Source organism: Bacillus rossius, chromosome 11, assembly GCF_032445375.1.
Source record: "Bacillus rossius redtenbacheri isolate Brsri chromosome 11, Brsri_v3, whole genome shotgun sequence".
In the NCBI taxonomy this organism is placed as follows: Eukaryota; Metazoa; Arthropoda; class Insecta; order Phasmatodea; family Bacillidae; genus Bacillus; species Bacillus rossius.
In genome coordinates, this window is record NC_086338.1 from 41,863,346 (window position 1) to 41,889,938 (window position 26,593).

At 40.2% G+C, this 26,593-nt stretch overlaps 1 protein-coding gene across 2 annotated transcripts in view; it reads right to left on the bottom strand.

Moving 5' to 3' along the window:
- Positions 1-26,593, bottom strand: part of LOC134536865 (complexin) — a 1,123,559-nt gene that overhangs the window by 622,871 nt on the left and 474,095 nt on the right. For both annotated transcript variants that reach the window (XM_063376912.1, XM_063376913.1), the window contains exon 3: positions 17,897-18,030. In XM_063376912.1, the coding sequence (XP_063232982.1) occupies positions 17,897-17,951 (55 nt within the window). In that variant the 5' untranslated portion in view covers positions 17,952-18,030. The remainder of the gene's footprint in view (positions 1-17,896; positions 18,031-26,593) is intronic.

The window sequence follows — 26,593 nt, forward strand, 5'->3', positions numbered from 1 at the left end:
TTTTTTTATTTACATAATTTCATCAGTCGATGACATTGGAAACATTTTCAATTACAAAAAGGAGTAAAAAAATTTAAACATCACTGTAGTAATAAGGATGCTCATAGAGCCACAGCTTCAGTAACTGACTATTACAAAGTGCACAGTGGAAACCATTATAAAATTTATCACACTTTTCAATTTGGTTTCCGTACATCTTTAACAGTGTTTTGAAGCCAGGACAGTTGCCTTGTTTACGTAGGTCAATTACATTGGCACTACACAAATCACTCACAATACGTTTCTGTTCATTACCACGGACGTAAACAGCGTCGTCTTCCGGCTCGACGAGATCACGTAGCACGGATGTAAGTTGTTCATAGTCCACATCACCTTCATTCCACGAGAGTCCGTTCACTTCATAGGTTAGACGACGGTTCTCGCGTTGAGAGAATCTGTCTAGCTTAGTCCAGTCACACGGCGGTTTAAAGATGTATTCGCTAGTCTTGACTTCGTCACCACCAATGACGGACGTCACGGACAGTTGCTTCACTACAGGTCCCTTTTGGGACGTAAGACACTGGACGTTGACAAGAAAGAGTGTCATATTGTCATTACTCACAGTTACACATACGGCGAGGCTGGAGTGACGTGACTAAGATGCTGGCTCTGCGAGGATGGCGCTGCGAGGCCGGAGAGCTGACACTACAAGGCTGTGAGGCTGGCCTTGACGGAGACCGGGACGTCTGGATGCTTGCAGCTGTGACCCCCTGGCACTCAGGAGCTAGGCTGCTGCTGCCGCTGCCACGCATCTCGTCGCTTCTTGCACCGCGATTTCATGTGCGGCGTGTCGGGCACGGACGACATATCCTTGTCGCACTCGGTGCATGGTAGACAGTCTTGGATGTCTGGGTCTAGCTGCAGGTACACCGGCAGGAACTTGTAGACGTATCTTATCTCTTGAGGGGCGTAGACCAGGAGAAACTCCTTTGGTAGATAAGGTAACTCCGTCTCCTTATCCAGTGCCGCAAGCGTGCGCACTTTACCATATGCTAAGATGGCCGTCAAGATCTTTGCTCCGCTCCCACAACAAGCAAACATCGTCTTTCCTTCAGGATGGGAGCGACTGCAAAACTGACGGCTCCCGGGTCCTGCAGCCGGTATTTATACTTTTAAAGGTAGAATAGGGGTGAGGAGGAGGGTAGGGGTGCGAATGACGTTAAGGTGAGGGAGGGAGTGGAAAAAAACTAGAGTAGTGGTGGGGGAGGGTGACTATTACGATGAAAAAAATAATAAATTAAAAAAGGGGAGGGGTTGGTCGTCATGTGCGAAAAAAATAATTTTTTTAGGAAGGGAGGGGTGGGGGGGTGGAGGGAGGGGGGGGGTGAGGGGGGGGGGGGAGTGTAAGTTCGTATATGCATTGGTACCAGTGGTGGGGGTCAGTCTGCTAGCACCCACCATTGAGGAAGGAACGGTCGCCATTTTTATTTTTTTTGACCTCACCGGGTTCGAACCGAGGACTCCGAACTCCGTGTCGTAAAAGTATATTTTTTATAAGTATTTTATTAAAATTTTATTATTTGAATTTTTTTATATTTTTTAAAAAAAATTTCATTAAAATCGGATAATAAATAAAAAAGTTAAAGATGGCGGCCGTAACGTAAATTGCAACGGTGACGTCATAATTCAAAATGGCGGAAAACACATCACCGGAATTTTCGAGAACACAATGACGTCATCCAAAATGGCGGATCCAAGATGGCGGATCCAAAATGGCCGTCGGGGTCAAGGTCAAGGTCAAAGGTCAAGGTCACAACCATCCAAGATGGCCGCCGTGACGTCACAATCCAATATGGCGGAAAACACCACAGACACCACACCCTGGACCCTGTGCCAGCTCCGTCATTTACATACTACTCACACTCAACGACTAATTTTAGAATGGGAGGGATTCTCCCGTGTCCCCATTTCCACCCCCACCCCCCCTTACCCTCCAAAAGCCCATACGGTTCCAAAACCCATTGTTTCCCAGGCGACAATGGCACGATCCCGCCGATGTATTCATTCCGCCGTCGCTTTGATCGCACGCCGGACCTCTGTCGCTCGGAAGGTTTGTTCACACGCGTTCCTAGTCTCTCTCTCTCTCTATCTCTCTCTCCTTTGCATACTTCCTCCCCGTGCCGAGCTATCCTTTCCTGCCCCCGAAACACCGCCGGTAGCACTCCCGAAACAGTCTCCACCCCTCCCCCCTCCACCATCATTCCACAGGCGCGGCGCAGGAAAATTATCATGCCGCCGCCGTTATTTGCATATCACTGGCGGACGCTAACTGGCATGGGCCGACGAATACTAATGCGTCAGCGGCGAGGCCACAGGGCTATTAGTCTCGCGCAGTCACCATCCTCACTCCCCCCCTCCCTTACCCAACCATTACCACCACCGAATCTCTTCTTTCCGCTGAGCAATTAGGCGCCTTTGCGGGCCGTCGCGTCGACCAGAATTTCCACACCGACCGCCTACCGCGCAGGTCCGCACATGCGCACACCCTCGACATGTCTCGACGGACTGTCCCTCACATCGATGCTTCATGTCAGAGCGAAATTAAGGCGATTTTAATTACGATTAAAAAAATATATATGTTACTAGCTGCAGTATACCCGGCGTTGCCCCAGGCTGAACACAGGCTGAACACATTGTCCGCGAGTTAAAGCAAAATTAATAGCGCGGTGGACATAGAGAGATGACACACAAATAGCTGTGTGCATGTCTATGACCTATGATTTTCTGTTCACCCACGGCGATCGGTTGAACTGTTTAGAAGTTGATGAGCTGCTGCGCCATCTAGCAGCGAGTTACAAAAAAAAGAAGATAGCATTAAAACATTCTCCATAAAAAAAAACACTTCGATGTGCCAACTTCCATTGAGATCGGTGAAACGGTGTCGGAGTTTATAAACGTCATACATGCCAACACCTCATTATATATTTATTTATTTTCTTTCCTTAGGACGTTGACTTTAGTCCCGTAGTTTTTTCATAAATATCTGTGGCTAAGTCAAGTTATTTTTACGTAGTACAGGCAAGATGATTTACACAGGAAGAAGACTCCAAAGAAAACCCAATTAGGAGATGGGAAAAGCAGAAAGTTAGGAGAGTGAAGGAGAGAGGAGCTTTCTAGCATTAACTGTGCACATAATAAAATATGATACAACAAAATAAAATCAAGTTTTTGAATTTTCGGTTATCTTTTCCATGGTTTAATAATCATGCTTGAATGGAACATTGATTAAAATATAAAATTATTAACCAATTTTTGCAGGAAATAATCAGCATTATTTAAAAAAAAAAACGTATTTCATATATGCAAAAAATAACCATAGTCAATATTTGTACAAATTTACAATATCTTTATTTTTGTGTTATGAAAAAAATACTTGGTTAACTTCCAAAGGATCGGGGATTAACATTTTTGTCGCTAATAATCTTCGGTTTTTCGTCTCCTCGGAGTAGGAAACTGCCATTGAAACGTGGCGATATTACGGCAGCAGAGCACTGCTTATTCCCGAGTGCCTGCTGCAGTCTTCGTCAAAGCGCTTCTAGCCGCGGCTGTCCCTGTCACACGTTAAGACGCCCCGGACTGATTGCCCGTGACTGACTCTCCCCCCCCCCCCCCCCCCCCCCCAAACCAACCCTTCTGCAAGCAGCTCGCTGGCTGGCTCCCACATCTCGCCAGAGCTAGCTAGCTGCTGGGGAGGCTGGTTCCCTTTGAAGACGCCACGTCCCCGGGTTATTAACTCCGCGGCTAATTACGGCACGCACATAACTCCCGGCCGCCTTGATACTCCGTCTTCCAGCCCGGCGGATGCTTCTCTCTCTCTCCCGCCCCGAAATCTTGCGAGACCGGAATGTGCATCATCAAGCACAATTTCCACGTACGCTCCAGTAGACATTTGGGTCATAAGTAGAGACCCGGAAAATTCGCGGGTTCATTTCGTGTTATGCTAAAATTCAAATAATTATACCTTAGTGCTGCTTCTGTCATTGGTTCACTGTTAAATCTGGAGGACTGAGGGCCAATTAGAGACCTTCACTCATAGAAGTGTCGAATCACAGGCCACCCAGTCGAGATCACTCACAAGTCAGCAGCCAATGAACAGTTGGCATTTGTCCGAGTGTGTAGAGGATATTGGAGTCTATCCTGGAGGTCATTGAACCCGCGAATTTTCCGGGTCTCTAGTCATAAGGCACTTGAGTAGTCTAACTTCGGTATAAATCCTCATTCAACTCAGGCCACTAATACATATAATCACTGCTAATATTATAAATGCACACGTGTATTCGTGTGTGTGTCCTCCTTTCACGCAGAAAAGAAGCAACGGATCGACATTATTATTTTTTGCATGAAGATAGTTTATGTGCCGGAGAGGGGCATAGACTAAACATAATTATGAAATTTCCATCCCTAAGGGAGTGAAAAACGGGGTAAATTCAGTTTTATAGTAGAAAATTATAGGAGGTTGGTCATAGACACACAAACAGCGAGTTTGTGTCATTTTTTCTATGTCCGCCACACGATCATTAAATAATGTGTGGCACCTTTCTATACTTCTTCTTGGCGGTACCCAACCCAACATTAACACGTGAATTTAAGTCAAATTTTTAATATATTTCGATGCAAGGATAGTAGATTTTCACGGCCATTTTGTTAATTTGCTTTTCTTGTGGGTACTAGCGAACTGCTGCACTGTAGATAGTGATGACAATCTTTACCGAAACGTCAGTCAACGTTTCTCTTTTTGACGCTGCTAGAACCCACAAGCAAAGCAACCTCATATTCGATATTTGTTACGAATACAATTTCTAAGCCTAATTTTCAAATACGAATAACGCCCGACTTAGCTAGGCTGGGCGGGTTCCCAAACATCCTGTATATTCATCATGGCTACCAGGATATTTGTTTCGACGCTGTGCAACCAGGAAGTGCTTTCTCTCGCGTGCAATAGAGGCGAGAGCACGTTCCAACACCCAGAACAATGGCCTCTTTTGTTCACCCGCCTGCCCTGCTAGTCGCGCGAGGTCACACGGTCCTGCAAATAGTGGGTATTTTAATAACACCCCACGCGACATTTCCTATTCGCGTTTCGCAATAAACCTAAAATACGTGTCGCGCTGTTCACAAATTTCTACTTTTCTTATTTGTTAAAAAACGACACAAAAGGCGGAATTTATAACATGACTCTATATTTCCGCGTTATTCATAGTACCTATGTATCGTATGAGCATTGCTTTTTCGCTCAGTTTTTTCCGGCATCGTGAGCCACATATTATCGAACAAATTTTATCGTGAAATATAAATCCACAAACTTTTTGAATTCATCTTACCTTAAGAGAAGTCGTCTTACATGATATTTAGTCCGGTCAATCTCGACCAAAAAATGAGAGTGAAGGTACATAAAATCCCAACAAGCTGAAAATCTGTAACATTGTTCAAAACATAATTATAAATAATATTTAAAAGTTCCCCATCATTTCCATGTATGGAAAAAAATTTATTCAAGGTCAACGGTCAAAAAAATAAGTTTTTCGCGATTTTCAGCAAACCGGTAAGCTTTATCATAAAAGTACCTTAGACAAAAAATTGTAGATCATAAAATTATCTATAAAACATGTATGAATACGTTTTTCCTACGAGCCAATGTTTCTGAGATATAACGATTAAAAAAGTTATAAAAGTTGTTATCGTCATAATATCCATGAGTACGCCACGTATATACATATCTAGAGTTGTTATATATTATATATTATAATATATATAAACTATTTTTTTTCTTAAAACCAGGAAAAGCTCAACATAAATCATATATATATATATATATACACACACATCAAAAAGTTTATCTACTTTTGAAAAGTGTCAAAATCATGTACTATTTTTACACGCAATAACTGGCTGTGATACGACATCTGCATTTTACAGGAGGGGTAAAACAGCAGTTTGCAAAATGTTTGAAAAACAAGATTTAGTTCAATGTGCTGAAATTTTTAAAAAGAGTAATTCAACTCAACAAGAAGTTATCACCAACGGCATCCACTTTCTTCTTTCTATGTACGGAGCTCCTAAAAAAACTACCTGTTTAGATAAGCATCGATATTCATGTTTCGTTAAAAATACTAAAAATAAAAAAACAAGTTCAATTAGCTTGTCTTCCTCCAACCTCAGTTGCTACTCATCAACATCTTTTTCGGGTATATTACCAAGTTCAAGTGTGGCTTGGTTATCAGCTAGACCCTACAGACTGGGGTTGGAAGTTGGTCAACAATATGTTAGAGCCAGTTCAAACTTTACTCCCACCTGCGCCGGAAAAACTGCTGAACACAATTTTTTCCAACTGCAAAAAGGGATGCAGTGCTAAATGTGGTTGCAAAAAAGTCGGACTGTTTTGTTCTCTGGCATGCACAAATTATCAAGGCCGGTCGTGCTCTAATGTTGAATCACAAACAATGGAGGATTCGTTTGATTCCGACGAAGTGTCATGGAATACATCGCTATTGACGAAATTTACTTGCATCCAAAATGAAGATGAAGAAGAAGCAGGAGAAGAATAATAACAAGAAGATCAAGAAGAAGAACAAGAAGAATTTGAAACTTACGAATCAGGCGAATGAACTTCACCACTTTTCTTTTTTTAATTTACATCGCTTTTATCTTTTCCAATCTTTGAAAATTTCCGTTATTTTGCAATAGTTTCACATTAAACAGGATCACAACTGACCCTTGGAGTAGGCCTACCGGGGAAACCACGTTAAAAAAAACGCGCTAAGTACACTACCTCATAGGTGGCGTGGAAACGTGTGCATATTATGACGATAACAACTTTTATAACTTTTTTAATCGTTATATCTCAGAAACGGTGGCTCGTAGGAGGTGTGGTGTGACACCGGGAGTGTCAACCGCGACACTCTAGGTGCACTGGTTTAAGCTGTGCGCTGTCTGTATTTCAGTCAGTGCTAGAGTTTTATTTAAGTATATTGGTTTTTGTAAACACTTTGTAACGAAATTACTTATGCATAACTCTACGCCAGTCAAAGAATAAATGTTACTATCACATGACCTAAAGTTCAAAAATTGCCATAGCTGTTCACTTAGGCGAAGGACTGAGATGAAGAGAATGGTCCCGGAGTAAATTGTGAACTGTTTTAATTCACTCCCAATAACTCCTTATGAGGTATTGTCAATATTTATTAACTTTAGTTTTAGCTAGCTTAGTTTGAACCTAATTTAGCTGCTACCTGCTACACAATACTGACATCGCATTGCATACTAAAGGGCTTTAAAATATGAAGCTTTATAATTACTGCTTAAGGGGCCCGCCTATTCATCGTTTGTTTTAGTGAAGCGGGATGATAAGTGTGACGGTCGTCGGTGCTTCTAGCGCGGTATCGCCTCTAAGCGCAAGTCTAGCGCGCTTTCTTCTAATAGTGCAAAGGGCAACTATGAGATAGGTTTGAGTGGTAACCATAAAATTTGATGGCGGAGTAATAAAGATAAATTTTTAACGCGAGTCCCTTTGAGTATGCTTTCAAGAATCTCTACAGGGTTTTTCGATGCCTAAAAATTACTCTGAATTCACGCTTTTTGAGCCATTTTACCTCTCATAAATGCACGGCTTATAAACGAGATACTGTAACAGAACTACTCATCATCCGACCTCAGCCAATTCTTGAATGATTTTTGTAACCATACCAGTTTTCAAACCGGTCAGCCAGGAAACATAATCATTCATATGTTGGCCAGTATAATGACTCTTTTGATACAATTTCTTGAACATACGCCGCTGCAGTTTTGCACTGTTTGTCATGGGAAAAATGTCAAGAATGCAAATTAAGAATTAAAAATGAAAAAAAGAAACCACAAAGAACAAGCCTAAATCATCTGATGTCAAACAGATAAGGCCCAAATATATAGTAAATAGAAATTTTTTTTTATACTTGTACAAAATATTCGTTTGGAAACCATTTGCCAAGAAATAATTTGAAATACTACAAGTACGATACTGAAAATGTGTACAACACATGACTAAAATTATTTTTGCACGTATTAAATACGTATTCCGAGATAATTGGCGCACAATTTTATATTTTAATCGCGGTTTTTATTCAAGCATAATTATTTTTAAACAATTGAAAATAAACATTTCTTTGTATCGTGCCTATTATGTGCACAGTTAATACAGGGAAGCTATTCAGGGATCTGTTTACAATTAACTTTAGAACTATTGGAAGCACTGGGAAAACAAAGACCACAATTCCTCGGGTAAGATTTCCAAACCAAGTATTATTTCGTTTTTTTTTTTTTTCATGTGAGAGTTGAAATTTATGAATTTCTGCAATAATTTCACATGAATATTTCTGTTCCATTTGCAAAAAAAAAAATACAGTGCACGGTGATTGCTTCGGATCACTACGACATCCACTCAGTCGTGACGTCAAAGCAGAGGAAGGGCTTGGGCCCGCGCAAGGGACGACGGGAATTAGCGGGAAGGGCTGGAGGGGACTAGGGGGGAGGGTCTGGAGGGAAAGTCCAACAACCACTGTTTGCGAACGGGACCGACAGGGTAATTGGATAACCCGGCACGGAGACGTGATAGGGCTGGCGGCGCGGAGGAGGGGAAAGGAAGGGGCCGAGCCTGCAAGGATATTTATTCTCTTACCGGACCAGAACTAGGCTCGTGCCCATCGCTAGCAGTTACAGCGGCCAATCGGGTATCAAAATAAGGAAACGTATCCGACAGCTATAGCCATACAGTTGCAATACGAAAATGATTGTACATTCCACTGGAAGTTATATACATCTTAAATAAATAGGCACATTATTTCATGATTTGCTAAAGTTTAAAATATTTAAAAATTGACGAGCTATAAGAAATGGATCTTGTCAAATAAAATAAAATAAAATAAAACTTTTAATTTATTCACCGGTAATGTACAGGCTACATTTTGATCACACGAGAAAAAATAAAATAAAATAAAGATTTAAAATTTTCAAGAATGTGTTGAATACCATTTAAATTATTTTTGGCTCATTGTTATTTAAACAGTTTTGAGTGCGCAATACACAGTTGTTTTGGTAGTTGTGTTAATTCTATGCACATATGAAGATTCGCATAAGAATGAACCAAGTAAATTGTATTCGCATGCCAGAACCTGGATCTACTTGGCCTGACATTTAAAGTTATCACTTTTTAAAAACCAAATTAGTAGAATATGAATAGGCCGGTTTCCATGTTTCGTCTTCCTTGGAAACCCACTTATTTAAAAAAACATGGTCGAAAGTCTGAAAGTGGCTTAAATTCCTCATCTATCAGCCTCCAGCACGCTGATATTATCCATCTTCGCTGTCATCTTGATAATCTTTAATTATTTACCTAGAAATCAGAAATAAATTAAAAATCATCAAAAAAATCGCCTATTATAGTAATGATTGACTGATAGATTTTCGTCCTTGGTTCGATTCTCGGCCAAGGATAAGAGTAAGTAAAGCTTGGAATAAATTTAAAGAACCTGTTTCCTATTACATTTCGTAGAATTTATTTATAATAATTCTCTCTACGAAAAATACTCTTCACAATATAGCTGTCCAACTAAATAATATGTTGTCGCTATGCCTACCATGGAAGTCTAAATTTTAAATAGTTGAAATACCTTCCAACCAAGTCTTACGCGTATAGACCAAGTGTATTCGCACCAAGAGGTTTGCTTCGTCATCGAAACAGTTATATAATTAAAGCAAATACAACATACTTCAAGCAGACAAGAAAAATGTCTCCAGACTGACAGAAATCGATCGAATCAATCAGTAAATTAATATGTGGTTTTTTGATGAACTATGGATTTTTTTTTCTCGAATTTATAGAATTATAGTTACAGATTTTCAAGATGGCGTCCAAGACGGCTGACAAGATGACGCACGAAACAGTAATAAATACTACTCTGCTCTTACAGGTAAAAATTATACTAATATGGCGGCAGCGGACTTTAAAAGACAGCGTGTTTACTACGTGACACTAGCGCTCCTTGTATCGATTACTGAAAGCAAGATGGTGGCGGCGCGCACTAGCAGGCGATGTGTGTTAACTAGTCCTCCTGGTAGCAAGAACATTTTGAAAATACATTTAGTGGCAACGCCCTCTAGCAGGTTATGCTGTTACTCCTTCATATTAAAATAAAATACAAGTCCGAATAATAGTGGTAGTTTTTACATACCATATTTAATTCTTTAAGAATTAAAAATGAAAACAAGAAACCACAGAGAAAAGGCCTAAACCATCTGATGTCAAACAGATAAGCCCAAATATGAAATTAAGCCGGTATTATGGCCAACACGACGACGACAGCTCAGAAGAAAACATTCAAATTTCAATATCAGATAGCACAAGAATAACGTTGAAGGAACTTAGTCATGAGAAAATTAATAACAGCACAGACGAACACAGTACTCTAGCAACGACGAGACAGTTTCAACAATAATACCTTCGAATATATATACTGTATAGAAGTCGCCAGCCCAGGTTAAAATTTCTAATACGGTTTTGAGGTAGTTGGTTAATTCACCGCCGCAATCGCCACCATCTCTAGGGCATCGACTTGTGGTGGTCTCTAGCGGACAAGTGTCCAACTCTTCAAACAACCCTTCCCCCTCCCGTTGAACGAACTTGAGCTGCAGTGAATGATGGGTGGGGGGTGCGGGGAATGACAGCGGGCGACAGGGCTGCGCTCTAACGTGTAAATAACAACTAAGACGATACAGGGCGTTACGGCAGCGCACTGCAGCGGTGAAGTTCCCAAGCTGCTTCTGAAAAACGTAGAGTAAATCCTATCCACTCGCGACTTCTATAAAGTATATATATTCAAAGATAATACTAAGAATAATGCCGGCAGACAACAGACCCTGGACAAAGCAGCAATTATACGAATACAACGATGAATATAAACAGATACTATGGACGACACAACAACGACAACATCTACGAACACAGAAGGTTTCCTATGACAAAACAGTAGCGACGTTTATCCCATGACAAACTGTGCAAAACTGCAATGGCGTATGTCCAAGAAATTGTATTAAATAAAAATTACCCATTGCATGTTCATTTAAAGAACGAATCGACTCATTTTTTAAACATGGGTGGCAGATACTGAAACCGATAAAAATATTTTTTTAAGCATTTTTAAATATTTTCGTATCATCCATTTAACTACAGATGAAATAAAACGGACAAAAAAAAAAAGGTACCAAACACGGCTTTTATTAACCATGTACAGACATATGTAGTTAAGAGATAAAATTTGAGCCCCTTTTCGCGTTCTCTCATGTTTAAATATATTAAATATCAAGTTATCGCTGACTCGTATTCTTTTTTTGGAAACAAAATCTTCATAAAATAATTCTACACGACATTTAAAATAGAATAATAAAATATCGTGCAAAAAGTACCTACTCTTTAGTTTTTACCTACTATAATAAAAATGGGATTGAAAAACTGAGTTTTAATAATAAATCAATTTTAAAAGTAATGAAAATATGGTTTAAAATTTTTCAACACACATTCTTTTTTTTCACTAGAAAATTCGTGTGTACTTATCAGTTCCAAATGTAAATCCAACTGAATAAAATCGACTTATTGTAAAATGCAAATAAGGACTCTTCTATACGCGATACTCCAGAACTTTAATATTTTTACTATTTTTCCTGTGTAAAAAAGCAGAGAAAGTCTTCTTTCTTCTATTTAGGTTTTTTTCTTCGAAATATGGAAGACAAACGAACTCCCGAAGTGTAATTTTAATAATGTCACGTGCTTCAGAAAACACTGGGTAAGTATAAAGGAAATGGGGGGAAAAAGCCATAAAAATAATACACTGTTTCCTAAAAAGTAGAGAAAAATGTACCTCGAGATTTTAAATCCAGTATATGTTATAACAAGTTTGTGAAACTTTTATCCTTTTTTTTTTGTTCCCTTTCTGTAACAACTAACTTCTTTTTTTATTTTTTTTTTTAACCTGCGAGTTCCACGGTATCATGTTTTATTCTCCCTGCTCTTTCTTCTTGAAGTTGTTCTTTGTTTATCGCTGACTACACACGCGTACATACAAGCCTTTTACGTACACCTTTTGTCTCTTTGTCTCTTTGACCTCAAGTGCGTCCAGCCATTTCTGGGTATTTCGCTTCCCTACCTAAACGATAACAATTCCTTTGAAATACTTGTCATTCCTTATCCTGTGCCCAATGTCCGTAGTTCCTTCTCTTGCAACTTTCTTTTTCACACAGAAGTAAGATTAATTTCCTCCACATTTTAGGTGCTAAGATTCAACGTATTTTTTTCACTTAAAAACCAAGAGAATCTAAACCCTCAGCATAAAAATAACTCTACTTTAAATAGTTGATTTACGTATGAAACATATATTGGAGCTAAGTTATACGTCAAGGTAAACGAAAAATGCACTGCTCTATAAGCCTGAAACTGGCCAGACTTAGCACCAAAACGTAATCAAAATATACTATATCAATTGAGAGAAATTTGACTAAATTACTACAAAAGTTATCAAATATGTGAGACCATATGTATTACGTAGTATGGTATATGTATTTATACAGAATGAGTGCGAATTGAGCTGCAGATTGATCACATAAAAATAAGTAGAAAATACAACCTATTGTCTAAATTTCTTCCGAAGACTGGTATACGCCTTTGAAGTTGCACTTTTTTTTTTGAAAATTATAAAAAACTATTAACGATGAAACGTCATGCATCTGCATAATGTCTAACTGAACAAAGCTCTACTATCACCGTAAATCTCTCGCTAAACTAAAATTATTTAATGGAAATAATTCATACAGTACAGGTGAAATCCTCATTTCCAATCAATTTTGGTGACGCGGAGGAATAATACAGCTCTTAAGGCTAATGGTTATTAAAGGAAAAAGTCGCCTTGTTGTACTACCTTTTAACCCACCGTTTTTGCGAGAGACTAACATAAAATTTAGAACGAAATAATTAGATAGGCTTCTTACACTATTGGTTTTGTACAGTCTGAAATCCTAATAAATGATATTCAAGATTTTATTATGTGTTGTTTGTTAGCTAATTATATATAAAACATACAAGGAAATAATAGTAATTTTTCTCCTATCGAGGACATACACGCAGAATTACCTAGAACTTTCGTAATTGGTTAATGAAGCCTGAAAACTTAAGTGTTCAAAACTAATGAATAAATCAAGACGGGAAAGAAACTTATCTTTTTCTGTAACATTATTCATAAATATAAAGGGAGAGAAGAGAGTAAAAATAAATATTTAATGTGTAAATTCTTTTTTTATGACATTTCAGCATTTCACGAGCATCAGATAGAAGCATAATATTCAAGGTAAAAAAGGATCGAGTTTATATTGCTTTAAACACGCACGTTAAAAAAAGTTCTTTACGTTTCTAAATATCCCTCTCCCTCCACAACTGAAAAATAAAAATCTTTCAGCGTACAAAATAAAACATCACGTAAACCTACAGATGTCCTCATTAAATTATTCCCGTAAACATTCAGCGACCTGAATTCTCAAAGAAATAAAAAATAAAAGCTGGATTTCGAACAAAGGATGCTTCGCCGCCAGGCCGCCGCGCGCGTGACGGTCGCTGTCGCTGGTTTCGCTCGCTCGGCTGGAGACGAAAGGGGATCCCCCAGTTCTCGCTTCAAACGACACAAACCGCGAGAGTGAACTAAGATCAAGCCGGCGCGAAAACAGGTCGAGCGTAACGCCGCGGTGTCTGAGCACAAAACCAAAATTAGATATATACTTTTTTTTTCTCTCTCTCGTATTGATGAAAAAAAAAATGCATACTTGCCGTTGCGCATCGGAATGAAAAAGCATTACATACAAAAAACAACTGTACTTTTACAACAGATTACTTTGGAAACCAGTAGCCATAAAATAGTTTCTAATACTGCAAGAAATATATCTTTACTTTGTACGAAACATGGCTATGTTTATTTCTACACGTATTAAGTACACTTTTTCAAGATAATACCGAGGGTTTTTTTTTTTTTTTTTTTACCAAAATTGGTGCATAATTTTATATTTTAAACGATGTTTCATTCAAGCATAATATTTTGGAAACATGAAAAATTATATTCGAATACTCAACAATTTGAATTCATTTGGTTGTATCATGTTTATTATGTGCGAAGTTAATTCTGGAAAACTATTCAGGGAACGGTTTACAAAGAACTTTAAATATTGTTAACACAGTATTACTGCGTACAAATGTACAAATATCTGTAATTTTACACGAATATTTATGTTCCATTTATGAATAAACCAATTACAGCGTATAAACTATGCTCCAATCATTTACTTACGTATGATTTCTGAAAGGTTTGTACGATATTTAACTTAATTAAGTGTTAATTTATGGAATAAAGATTAATATTGTTAATGACATGATGGAAGAAAATTAAATTTCAGAGCACAGCACTCGGCGGAAAATATTATTAGATAAACCAGTTTTCGTTAGAGATAATGAGTATAGCACCGTTGTAAATGCATAACCCAATTAATTTTTTTAAATTTTAACAATTTAAAAACTCGCTTTATGTCGCCCTCTTTTTTGTACGTAGGCTTACATGTCGGTCGTTTTGTTGCTTTTCGCTAACGTAATTCTCTCAACACGGTAATGCACTAACACAAAAATCTAAAATATCGGCAACAAAAATCAGGTATCGGCCATGCCACCAACAGCAATAATCGCAGTCTTCGTCAAAAAATCAAAAAAAATGCAGCGCCGTTCAAGTAGCATGATTAACTCACTAGCATTGGAAAAAATGACTGCATGTACCTACTTATGTACGCGCATTAGAAGTTATACTTACTTCACGTAATATAAAACTAACTTTAATTTTGGATATAAATAATTAATAGAAAACAAATTAATAAAAGGACTGTCGTGATATTACAAGTACGGATGGTAAAGATTTAATTCAAACAAATTAAATATTTAAATAAATACTCATTATTCAGTATTAATATAAACACGTGCATAAATTCAATTATTTAATCTAGTATAATTATCGAAATGAATTTTAATTAATAATGAAAATCAATAACTAGGTAAATGCTGAATGTTTATTTTAATTTATTAAACTTTAATATTTATTCAGTAATTAATATATACGGGAACATAACCTCACAAACACTCCCATGAAAACGTCCAGGAGACTACTCAACCTTCCACAGACACTGGCCTGCCAGCAGGGGCGCAACAACAGGGGGGGGGGGGGGGCAAGGTTATTATGCGCCCCCCCCCCCCTGAAACCTTGAAGTGGGGGCAAACGTTGTCAAATAAAGTGCTGTGTAATCAATTTTTAGATAATAAAACTGCTTAAATAGCACCATTTTCCACCTTGAAATACAAATTTTCCCGGGGGAGGACCCCCCGGGCCCCCCGTTTCAATAGGGGGGATCGATGATTCTTTATAATTTCCCCCCTTTTGGAAATTTAGTTGTCGCGCCCCTGCCTGCCAGGGCTCACTATCTCTCTGATTGGTCGCGCAGCCGGGAGCAGCGAACGACCACACTCAAACAAAACTACTTGCTCGTCCTCTGCCAGCTCCGGGCGTGTTAACGCGTGAGCGGGGCCTACGATCATCAGCCACAACTTTATAACTCAGTTTAAGCAATTCAAAATGGTTCCGAAGCACGCAGGTGTATTAACGGTCTCCTTGGGCTGACAGTGTGAGGACTGATTCCCAATGTCTGAAGGGCGAGGCCCACCTCCAGTACCGGTCTCGTTTCGGAAAGAAACTCGACTTTGAATCACACGAATATGGTTCGCTACCTTATTAAAAAAAAAAAACAGTTGAAATAATGATTTCTAAATAAATATCAATGTTAATTTTATAACTTCCCTTCCGCGGGGCCGGACAACTTTCTCGCTCGCTGGCTCGCGGAGCGCGGCCAATCACAGGCCGCGGCGCGCTCTGATAGGTCGCGCGGCTGGGAGCCACGCTGCTAACAAAACACAGCTTCGCAGCTTATTTAGAAAGTCATTTACAAAAAGTCAAAACTGAACTCACATAGGTCAAAACAGGAGGTTAGGGGTCGGCAGGAAGCCACCTGGTACTCCTAAAGGGTCGCGGAGTTCGATGCCAAGTTGCGGCATTCGGGCCCCGCGGCCCTCACTGGCGATGATGTTATCCCTTTATCAGTCAGACGAGAGTCTGCTGGGGGGGGGGGGGGTGCTTCATTAAGCACTGATACTGAGCCAGTCGACCGCCACTAATTAATAAATATTACCAAAAAGGGCGAACTTCAGCTGACAGGGATATTTAATATTTTATTACAAGTATTCTTAATATTTTGAGATTCATAATTTCATTTTAAATTCAAATCGATGACATGTATGACATCCATGCTTCATGAAATTTTTTTTTTTCAAATCGGTCGATGTTATTTTTTTTTCTGCTTAATATCCGTAGATATCACGACTCAAAACATGGCCACGTTCACATCAGTTCTAACGAATGTCAACACAGGTGGTGCTAGCAGAGGAAGCATTCTGATACTATCCATCCCTTGTAAACGCGTCCGTTTTACATTGTGGCTTCACTTCCTAAGGGTTTAAGGTATGTAAGGTGTGTGTGTAATGGACGCACAACTGTGTATTCGGACAGAGCTTGTAGCTCTGTAACCTGTCGAAGCTAGGTTGCTATTGGCTGTGTTTTTTGCTGATCCTGGAAGGTAGGGGGTGCAGACCCCCCCCCCCCCCCCCACACAGACTTCCTAATGGCTGCGTCCCTGGCCAGAGCTTCCCATGTCGTCATGCTGCACTAAGAGAAAGGTTTGTTTGTCTCAACAAAATATTTTTTTATATATGGCGAGATAAGTATATTTTGTTAATTCAAAAAAATATTTTGTAGTAGGAAAGATTCTGTTGACCCAACAAAATGATTTTGTCAACTCAAAAATGTATATTTGGTTAGGTGTAACAAATTATTTTTTGTTACCTACCGAGTTCGGTTAAACTTATAAAATATTTTGTTCCGCCAAGTTAATATTTGTTTCGCCATATACGAGGTTTTTTTTTTCAACCTCCGATCGGCTGTAATAAAAAAACGGGAATGAATTGGGAAATGATTTTAATGTCAAAAGAAACGTACATCTTTACTCTATTTTTCCACATAATCACCGTGCAGATTGAGGCATTTGTCGTACCGATGCACCAGCTTTCAAATACCCTCTGCATAAAAGGATGTCTCCTGCCTATTCAGCCACGTTTTAACAGTGCTCTGCAGTTTATCATTGGTGTTGAAGCGTCGTCCTCCAAGCCACTTTTTCAACGTGGGGAAAAGGTGATAGTCACTCGGTGCCAAATCCGGACTGCAAGGAGGGTGATCAAACACAACTGAGGTGTGAGTTGGCCGCTCCACATGGTTGGTGGAAGGGGGTAAACACTACGAGACGTGTCGATTCGTGTACGAGCGATTAGGGTATCGATTAATGGGCATGCCATGGAGAAATGAAACTGTAATCACACTGCAGGGCACTGTTCAAACGTAGTTGAATAGGCAGGGGGCATCATTTTATGCAGAGGGTATTGGAAAGCTGGTGCATCGGTACGACAAATGCCTCAATCTGCACGGTGATTATGTGGAAAAATAGAGTAAAGATGTACGTTTCTTTTGACATTAAAATAATTTCCCAATTCATTCCCGTTTTTTTTTTATTACAGCCGATCGGAGGTTGAAAAAAAAATAACCCTCGTATATAAACAAATATTTGTTTGATTCAAACAAACCTTTTTCTCTGTGCGCGACTCTCGGTTCTGCCGCCTGTCTCCCGGACGCACGGCCGCGTCTAGGGACCTCACCTTTGACGGCGTTCAGCTTGTTGCCGACCATCTGCTTCGCCACGAAGGCCGCCATCCTGGAGGAGGGGGGGCGCCGGGCTGCTGCGGCTTGCGTGCGGACGAACCTGCCTCCCGAGTCACACGCGGTCGGCGATCTGGAACATAAAGAGGCGCGCGAGCCGCTCAGGGGACAAGCTCCCGGACAGGGTCGTTACCACAACGCCGAAATACCCCAACGCAGAAATACCACAACGCCGAAATACCATAACGCCGAATGTCAAAATTGAGCACAACGCCGACAGCCGGAAAACTGCTGTGTACCACAACGCCGAAATACCACAATCAAATCTAACCTTACCTAACCTAACCTAGCGTAATATAACCTAACCTAACTTAACCTAGCCTAACCTAACCTAGTCTAACCTTACCTAGTCTAACCTAACCTAACCTTTGTGGCAGTCCTGCAATGACATTTTTAGCCGTTAGTGTATTTCGGCGTTGTGGTGCGTCCCTCCGGACAAACCCGCTCGCGCGGGGACGAACAAACCATCGTCGTGGCGCGCTGTTTTCAGCAGCAGTATGAGCTACAAGAAAATGCGAACAGCAACCTGTATACGTAATCCTCTCCGCAGGTGGCCTCTTACGCACGTAGCACCCATGGCGTGTGCCTCGTTAACAAGCGAGAACCGCACAGTCCGTGGAAACTGGGCGGAGGAACATCGCGGATGCCGCATGGAGATCCCTTTTGCTCTCTGATGAGACGCGATTTAGCGTGGAAACCTTCAATCGGCGTGTTCTCATCTGGAGGGAACGTGGAACACGAAACAACCCAGCAAGGATCTGGTATTAATAGAGACCTGAAAAATTCGCGGGTTCATTTAGTGTTATGCTAAAATTGAAACAATTATAACTTAGTGCTGCTTCTGTCATTGGTTCACTGTTAATCTGGAGGACTGGGGGCCAATTAGAGACCCTCACTCATAGAAGTGTCGAATCACAGGCCACCCAGTCGAGACGACTCACAAGTCAGCAGCCAATGAACAGTTGACATTTGCCCGAGTGTGTAGAGGATATTGTAGTCTATCCTGGAGATGATTGAACCCGCGAATTTTTCCGGTCTCTAGGTATTAATACTTTAAAATATTCTTGTTTGTTCCCCTAATTATTTCGACCATTTTAGTTTGATATACATACGTCATTTTTGCTTCAACGCAGTGCCATAGTTTAGTAAGGGAAGACGTGATACGTGTGATACAAGGAAAATCGTAGCCATCTATGCACGTGGCGTGTGGATCCTTAAAAAGTTTCGGAGCACTTCAGTTCAGATACGGAAGGCGGAAACGCAAACCGGAACGAAAGAAATCACATCACGGGTCCATCTCATTCCAGCCCAGATTCAACATCCCTACATATAAGGACTGGAAATAATCGTCAAGAGACCGGAAAAAATTTCGTGAATTAATTTTGCGACGGGCTAGAATACAAAACTCATTTGCCTTCGTGCAGCTTCAGTGATTGGGCAGAAGGTTTCCCTGAAGGAGTCTAAGCCAATGGAAAAGCCAGCAACTAAACAAGCATCGAATCACAAGCATCTCTGGTTAACAGGTGTCACGAGTCAGAAGCCAATGAACAGGTGTAATTTGCACGAGTACACAGAGGATTGTGTACTATATCCTAGAGGTTATTGAAACCACGATTTTTTCCAGTCCCTGCTTATGGTTAGACGTAAAAAACCGGGCGTGTATTTTATCTCACCATGATGACGGATCCGGATATATATATATATATCCACTGAAGTGTGTGTGCTTGTTCTAGCATCCCGCAAAAACTACTATACTGAATTCGATGAAACTTTTTGTGTTTAAAAGCTTATGATTATTCGCAAAATAAACTGGTTGTGTATTTTATGTCACTACGGTGGCGGGAGCCGAGATGTAACAAATTTTTTTTTTCCCACAACTAATTGCAACATCTGTAAGGAGTGCTCCCATTCCAAGCTTCTTTATAACTGTTTTGAGCAGCTCTTGCAGTGGATGCCATACGGGTGGAGCTTAAAAAAAAATATTAGCAAGATTTGATTATATTTCGCCATTTCATTGATGATGCCTTTCTTCGTTTCCACGGCTGCGAGGGGTTTGCTTTGTTGACGCCATCTGCGTATCCATGGCAACGGCTCCAGCGACTACAGTGGCGAGGGGCATGTATAACAAACAGTGCGAGTGTGTTCCGTCTGCTGACTGCCGTAGCGAAGCGCGGGCACTCGTGCTATCCTAGTATAAAATAATAATAACCTTTGGCCCTCCCAGCAGCCACAAGCGAGCACCAGCTCTGCATGAACAGAGCGGGAACTTCGGGGGGTAGCACCCATTGCCTCGTGTAGTCATCCTCGAAGCTGCGGGAATTACCTCGCCGCGTCTCCGACACGGCCAGGGTACGTTAGTACCACTTCTACACTTTGAACTTGATGAGAGCCGTAAAAAATAATTTGATGGTTCTACGGGCTGGATCCGCCCGTTGATAAGAGAAATTCAAAGGGGGTTTTTGGGGGTGTGGGTGAGGAGGCAGGGGGTGGGGTGGGGGGTGGAAACGAATAGACCATGTCCTCTCCACCGAGAGGTCGTTATGTTTGATGACGTCACGTCGGCAGTACAAATTGCGGCCGGAGCCGTTAATCGAAACAGCGTGGCGGGCGGGTGACATCGGCCTCCTGCGCGAAATGAAGGACCGGGGGGTCGAAGCACCAAGCACGAGTAGCCTTTCACCACTGCGGTGAAACCGACGCCTCGTGAAAAATTTTTGCAAGCATAAAACGCAAATAAATAGTTGTAGAGGTCTCGTCGACGACAAAGTCAGTAGAGACGAATTGACTTAACACAAATGTACAGCAGTAACGGCCTTAGACCTTGCGGGACCATGGCCTATATACTCTTAAGGGGTGCTTTTCCAGGAAAAATTTGAAAAAAAAAAAAAAACTCTTCCAAACAACATTATTAGCCCAATCTGAAAAAGAAAAACGCATATCTCATTTATTGCTGGGAACGAAACATTTGACCGTATTGGAAGGGATATCGTTGTAAAGGCAGTCACCATACTCTCTAGGTGAGATTCTGATAAAAGCAGAATTTATTTATTCTCGATAAAATTTCGTCATTGCATTAACAACTTATCGTTCGTCCGATCTCTATGAAATTTTGTACGCTTAATCTTTGAAATCATGGAGATATTAGTCTATGGAATGGTTGTCTGTTCTGAAGTACCTGATATAGTAGCTATATAAAGGATAATATCCTATAACGTAAATGAGCCATCATGTAGTGAATATTGCTAAAGAAACATAATACCAACACAATAAATTAGGGCTAAAATTCATTATAACTGCATTATAACCAAATATTGTCTTGCTATGCAGAAGCAAAAATAGGGGTTAGAGGTCGTTCTCACTTTGACTTCAAGTATTAAAATGACAAAAATTGTATAAACCAACTACCTTACTTCTTACCTCCATGTCCAGGTGAGATTTCAATAATACTAACCCTCAAGGCAAAAATTAAAGTGGCGTACTATTAGTATCGGATAATTAAAGTAAGTATGTCAGATCCTCTTTTCTATGGTCCGAATAATAATAGTGGCGTGCGAGTCGAGAGAGAGATAGAGAAATAGAGAGATAAAGAGAGATAGAAAGAGAGGCAGAGAGTGACGGAGTGAGATAGAGAGAGTTATAGATAAAAAGAGAGTTATGGATATATATATATATATACTGATAAGGCTGTATCTAGTGAGATATATAGATATAGATAGTGAGATATATAGATATAGATAGGGAGAGATGAATATAAAGAAATGCTTTGTATGTGTGTAAAAACTTTTAAACAAATGTACAAATGACATTGGTAACGCATGCCGGGCATTAGCTAGTCTTTTTATAAAATTACAGGACAAAAACAATAATTATTCTTCTGTGCAGCGAGATATTGCTTATTCTGGATGCTCGAGGCGGACAGCCGACGGCCGGGATATTAGTTAGTTAATTAATTGATCGATCCAAGCGCCACGAGAGCTGCGTCCACGCGCGGCGGCTCGGCGGCCGCAATCACCCGGTGGGACAAGAAGGCCAGTGGGCAGTTGGGCCCACGGCGGGGCCTGGGCCGTGCGTGTGCCGGCGCGCGTTGCGGTCTGAGCCCGGGCCAAACTTCCGGCCCGGGCGTAATTAAACCGCAGGCCGTTGTGATCTCCGCTGGCCGATCAGACACCGTCCCCCCCCCCTCCTCCTCCGCCAATTCCGAACCCCCTCTCGCGGGGGAGAGAGCCAATCAAGAAAAGCCGTAGGGGTGTGGGAGGGATGAGGAGTGGGGAAGGGGACGTGGTGATGCAGTGCTTGTGGGCATTTAAACCATCTGTAATCCATGTCGACGTAGCGGGGACGCGGCAGTAGGCTGAAAATCACTAGGCCGAAATGCACTAGGCCGAAATTAATTTAGCCGAAAGGCACGAGGTCGAAAGGGGCACTAGAACAAAACGCACTAGACCGAAAGGCACTAGACTGAAAGGCACTAGGCCGAAAGGCACTAGGCCGAAACACACTAGGGTGGAACACACTAGATCAAAATGCACTAGTTCGAAAGGCACTAGGCCGAAACACACTAGGGTGGAACACACTAGATCAAAATGCACTAGGTCGAAAGGCACTAGGCCGAAAGGCACTGGGACAAAACACACTAGGGTGAAACGCACTAGGACGAAAGGCACAAGGCTGAAACGCACTATGCCGAAACGCAATAGGCCGAAATTTCGGTCAAATGACTTTCGGCCTAGTGCCTGCCACCCGACGTATCACGGACGCACGTCGTCGTTAATAACTATCCGAAAGTCTCATCTAGAGTGAAAAATAAAACACTGTGGTTATCTCTTGAACACTAAATCATTAGAGACCGGAAAAATTCGCATATTTGTCTCGCGATACAGGCTGAACTTGGAACACGTTCACCTTCATGCTTCTTCAGTGATGGGAACAGGACTCTGAGCCAATGAAAAATCCTCACCAAAAAAAGTATAAAATCCCAAAGAATCCCAGTTAACAGTTGTCACAATGACAATGACAAGATGTAATTTGGCCGAGTACACGAAGAGACGTGGTCTATCCTAGAGGTCACTGAAATCGCGCATTCTTCATGTCCCTACTTATCATTTTTATCTGTATATTTTTTCTGCCGTATTTTACCCCCAATTCATTTCAATGGCATAATTATTAACGACCATAAGTTTCGCGGTGGTTGGATAACCCGCTTCAATTAAAGCACTATCCAGACCTTAGGGTTCCATCTTGAGTGCCATATCTATAAATTTAATAAAAATTGTAGTTCAGGTTCAGTTTTAAAGGCATATGGCAGTCTTGGGAAGTATAAAAGATAAAAAGACGTAATACGTTTTCTATTTATTTTTTCGTGATGAACCTGTAGCAGAAGTTTTTCGGTCCAATTCTGACTCAAATCTCTCTCTCTCTCTCTCTCTCTCTCTCTCTCTCTCTCTCTCTCTCTCTCTCTCTCTCACACACACACACACACCTATATACATATAAACGCATACAGATAAACACATAGATACACATACAAAATAAAGAAAACCACCAATCTTGCACATGAAAAATAGCCACTTGAAAATGAGATCATAGCTAGGTACTAACAATATTCTTGGATTCAATTAACTCCTCCATGTACTCGAGAAAGATACGCCTGCTTATTGACAAATAGTTCGCGACAGCTTCTAATCAGATACATTTTATTTTTGTTGAGGTTTTTCATTGGCTCAGTGTTGTCTAGATAAAGTGTTGTCCAATCACTAAAGCATCATAAAGGTTAACGAGTTTGTATTTTAGCAAAAAAAAAAATGAATCCCTTAATATTTCCTGTCCCTAACTATAGCAGATAAGGGTATAGATTCCCCCAAGAAAATCACGTCCTAACCGAGAATCATCACCTCATTGAATATTAGTTTACAAAATACTATACGTTGGTTTATCTCAAGACCCCAAGGCTTTCCGAGGCGCATATTTTTTTTTGTTTCGTGCTGAAACCAGTGACCTTGAGCACTATAAAACACTTTAAAAGCTTCCCCGTACAGAAGAGTGTTTGTCAGTTCCTTGAGGAACTTGTGAGAATCTTGACATAGATCATAAACTTTTATATGTTCATACTTGTCTTTATGTATGAAATGCATACCTTGATGATTTCATTTTTAATGAACCAGATTTTGATTCAGTATTCATAACGCTACAACACACTTGTTAAACACACGGAATAGTCGAGTAACGCTATAGTAACTGTCAGAAATTTTGCCAAAATAAACAGAGAGAAAAGCATAACAGATAAACTTAAACACTGTTTAAGTGAGAGTTAACACAGGAAAGTCATCGCATGAGTTCTTCCTCCCCCCCCCCCCCCCCCCCCCGAAGTTATCAAACTATGTTTCAAGCTGGGTCAAACCTAGTTATCTAACAGGGATAAAACATTTGTTTCAATATTTTAACGTGTTACTTTACATACATGCTGTGAAGTATTTTGAAGATATAGTAAAGAATACATTTCCTGTCGTACATGTAGCAAAGTTGGCGAGCCAAGGAAAGTACTTTCATGCATTAACAATCAAGTGGTTAATTAAACAAGCCAATTAAAATGTTACTTTGTAGAAATCAGGTAGCGAAATAACGTAATGACTACCTATGTATATATTTTTCTAAAGATTTCTGATTACTTTGTGATCTATCCTTTGATAGGATCTTTGGCGCGACATTTCAACATTCGGATAGAAGAAAAGGCCTACTCAAAATGGTAAGGCAAAGGTTAAGCAGAGCTCTCCAAAACAAAAAGTATATTTTATAGCGAACATGATTTTTTTTCATCACTTCTAACTTTTGATAAGTTCCACTGAGTTTTGCGTGGTTGAGGCGAAGCTACTGGCAGTGCAAGGACGTTGCAAACTAAATGGCTGAACACTCATAGAAAAATCTTCAATTTTTTCCACAAGAAAAAGTTTTGATTTCCCCAGGCAATGCTCCTCTTGAACGCAGAAATTGCATGAACTACTTTTTATTTTAAACCAGATACCTACGTTTACTGCTATGGCATTATTGATGTTGTTTTGGAACTGGTATTACATGGACTGTGTTTTTTGTTGTAAGTTGAGGTAGAAAAGTATTTCTATCGTTCTTACTTTTTCTCCTTTTATTACTCTCTTTATCTCTCTCTCACGCACATTTTATCTGTCTGAATCTACCTTCAAACTTGATAAGACATAATCACGCTGTGAATGGCTTCCAGTTAGAAATCTGTAAACTGGACTGATTAAAACAACGTTTTTAATTTCAAGTTTACAGCCTAAAGTAGGTATCAGAATAACTAAACTTAGATTTAAACGAGTATAATTTTCACCGGTCAAAGTTGTGACTTGAATTGCATTCATTTGCAGATTAGACACTGTGTTTTACGCTTCATTGACACACTTCTTTTTTATGTTTTCGATTTATTCGTCCAGCTAGTTGCAATAATCAAGTCAAACTTTCAGTTAAAACTAGTATATATTAATAAATAATCCAAAGAGAAAGGCGATTCAGACTTTTTTTCTCTCCTCGAAATACTTACTACATAGGTTTAGCATGAATACTTGTTGACATTTTATTCGCATTCGCGAAAAATCCGCATATTTCTTGAAATTCGCGAATGCAAAATCCATGCGGATATTTTACGAATATAAATATCAGAAATGATTATATTCATTTTTAATGTGAAAATAGTATTCAATAAATCACAAAATTATGATGTTTTTTTAATTTAGTATAAAATTTTTTCTAACCTTTTTAAAAGTTTTTAAAGTATTTTTACTAAGGTATACTTGTAATTATATCTTTTATCAGCCTTTACTTTAACATGAGGTAAAATAATAAAGCTTTAGACTTAGTATTATAAATAATCATCTTTCCATTAGAAAAAAAATTATATAAGTTCAAACAAAACCATACTCCTCTCTTAAACTTTCTTAAACAGTCTTTACTTACACAATATTTTGATTTTTAGTGTTTTAGATAATCAACTTCTTTGAAGACACTAAAAAAGAATATTGTTTTAAACAAGCAAAAACGTTAGTCTTCTATTAAACATTTATGCCAATACTCACATTCGCGTTCGCGAATGCCTGAAAAAAAAATAATTGAAATTCGTTTCACCACTAGTACATATAACTTAGTTCACCTTCGAGAACTGGAGTCAAGCTGTTTTCATCCACACTGTTTCCTTCACAGCCGACGTGCAAAACCGGTTATCCATTTTGCCGTGATGCCTGCCGGGGTTGGAGCCACGAGGAGAAAGTGAGCGATAAATACTTGAGAGACTCGGCGGAATAAGTGGGGTTGTCGCTGCTGAGAAAAGAGGGGGGGGGGGGGTTGAGGGAGGAGGGAGGAAAACAAAAATTCCGCGGCGCAGAAGACAAGCCCGCGATATCGCGAACAAAAGCCAGGTCAGACAGCGGCGGGAGAGATAGAGAGAGAGAGAGAGAGAGAGAGAGAGAGAGAGAGAGACAGAAAGGGAGCTCGTGTGATATATGAGCTGGAAGTTGCTATCGGCAGTTTCCTTGCTTCTGCAAACTTCTCGGACGGGTTTGCTGCTGATAAGGAGGTCGACGAGGGATTGGGGGGGGGGGAGGAGGGGCAGAGACAAGTGGAACAGTCAG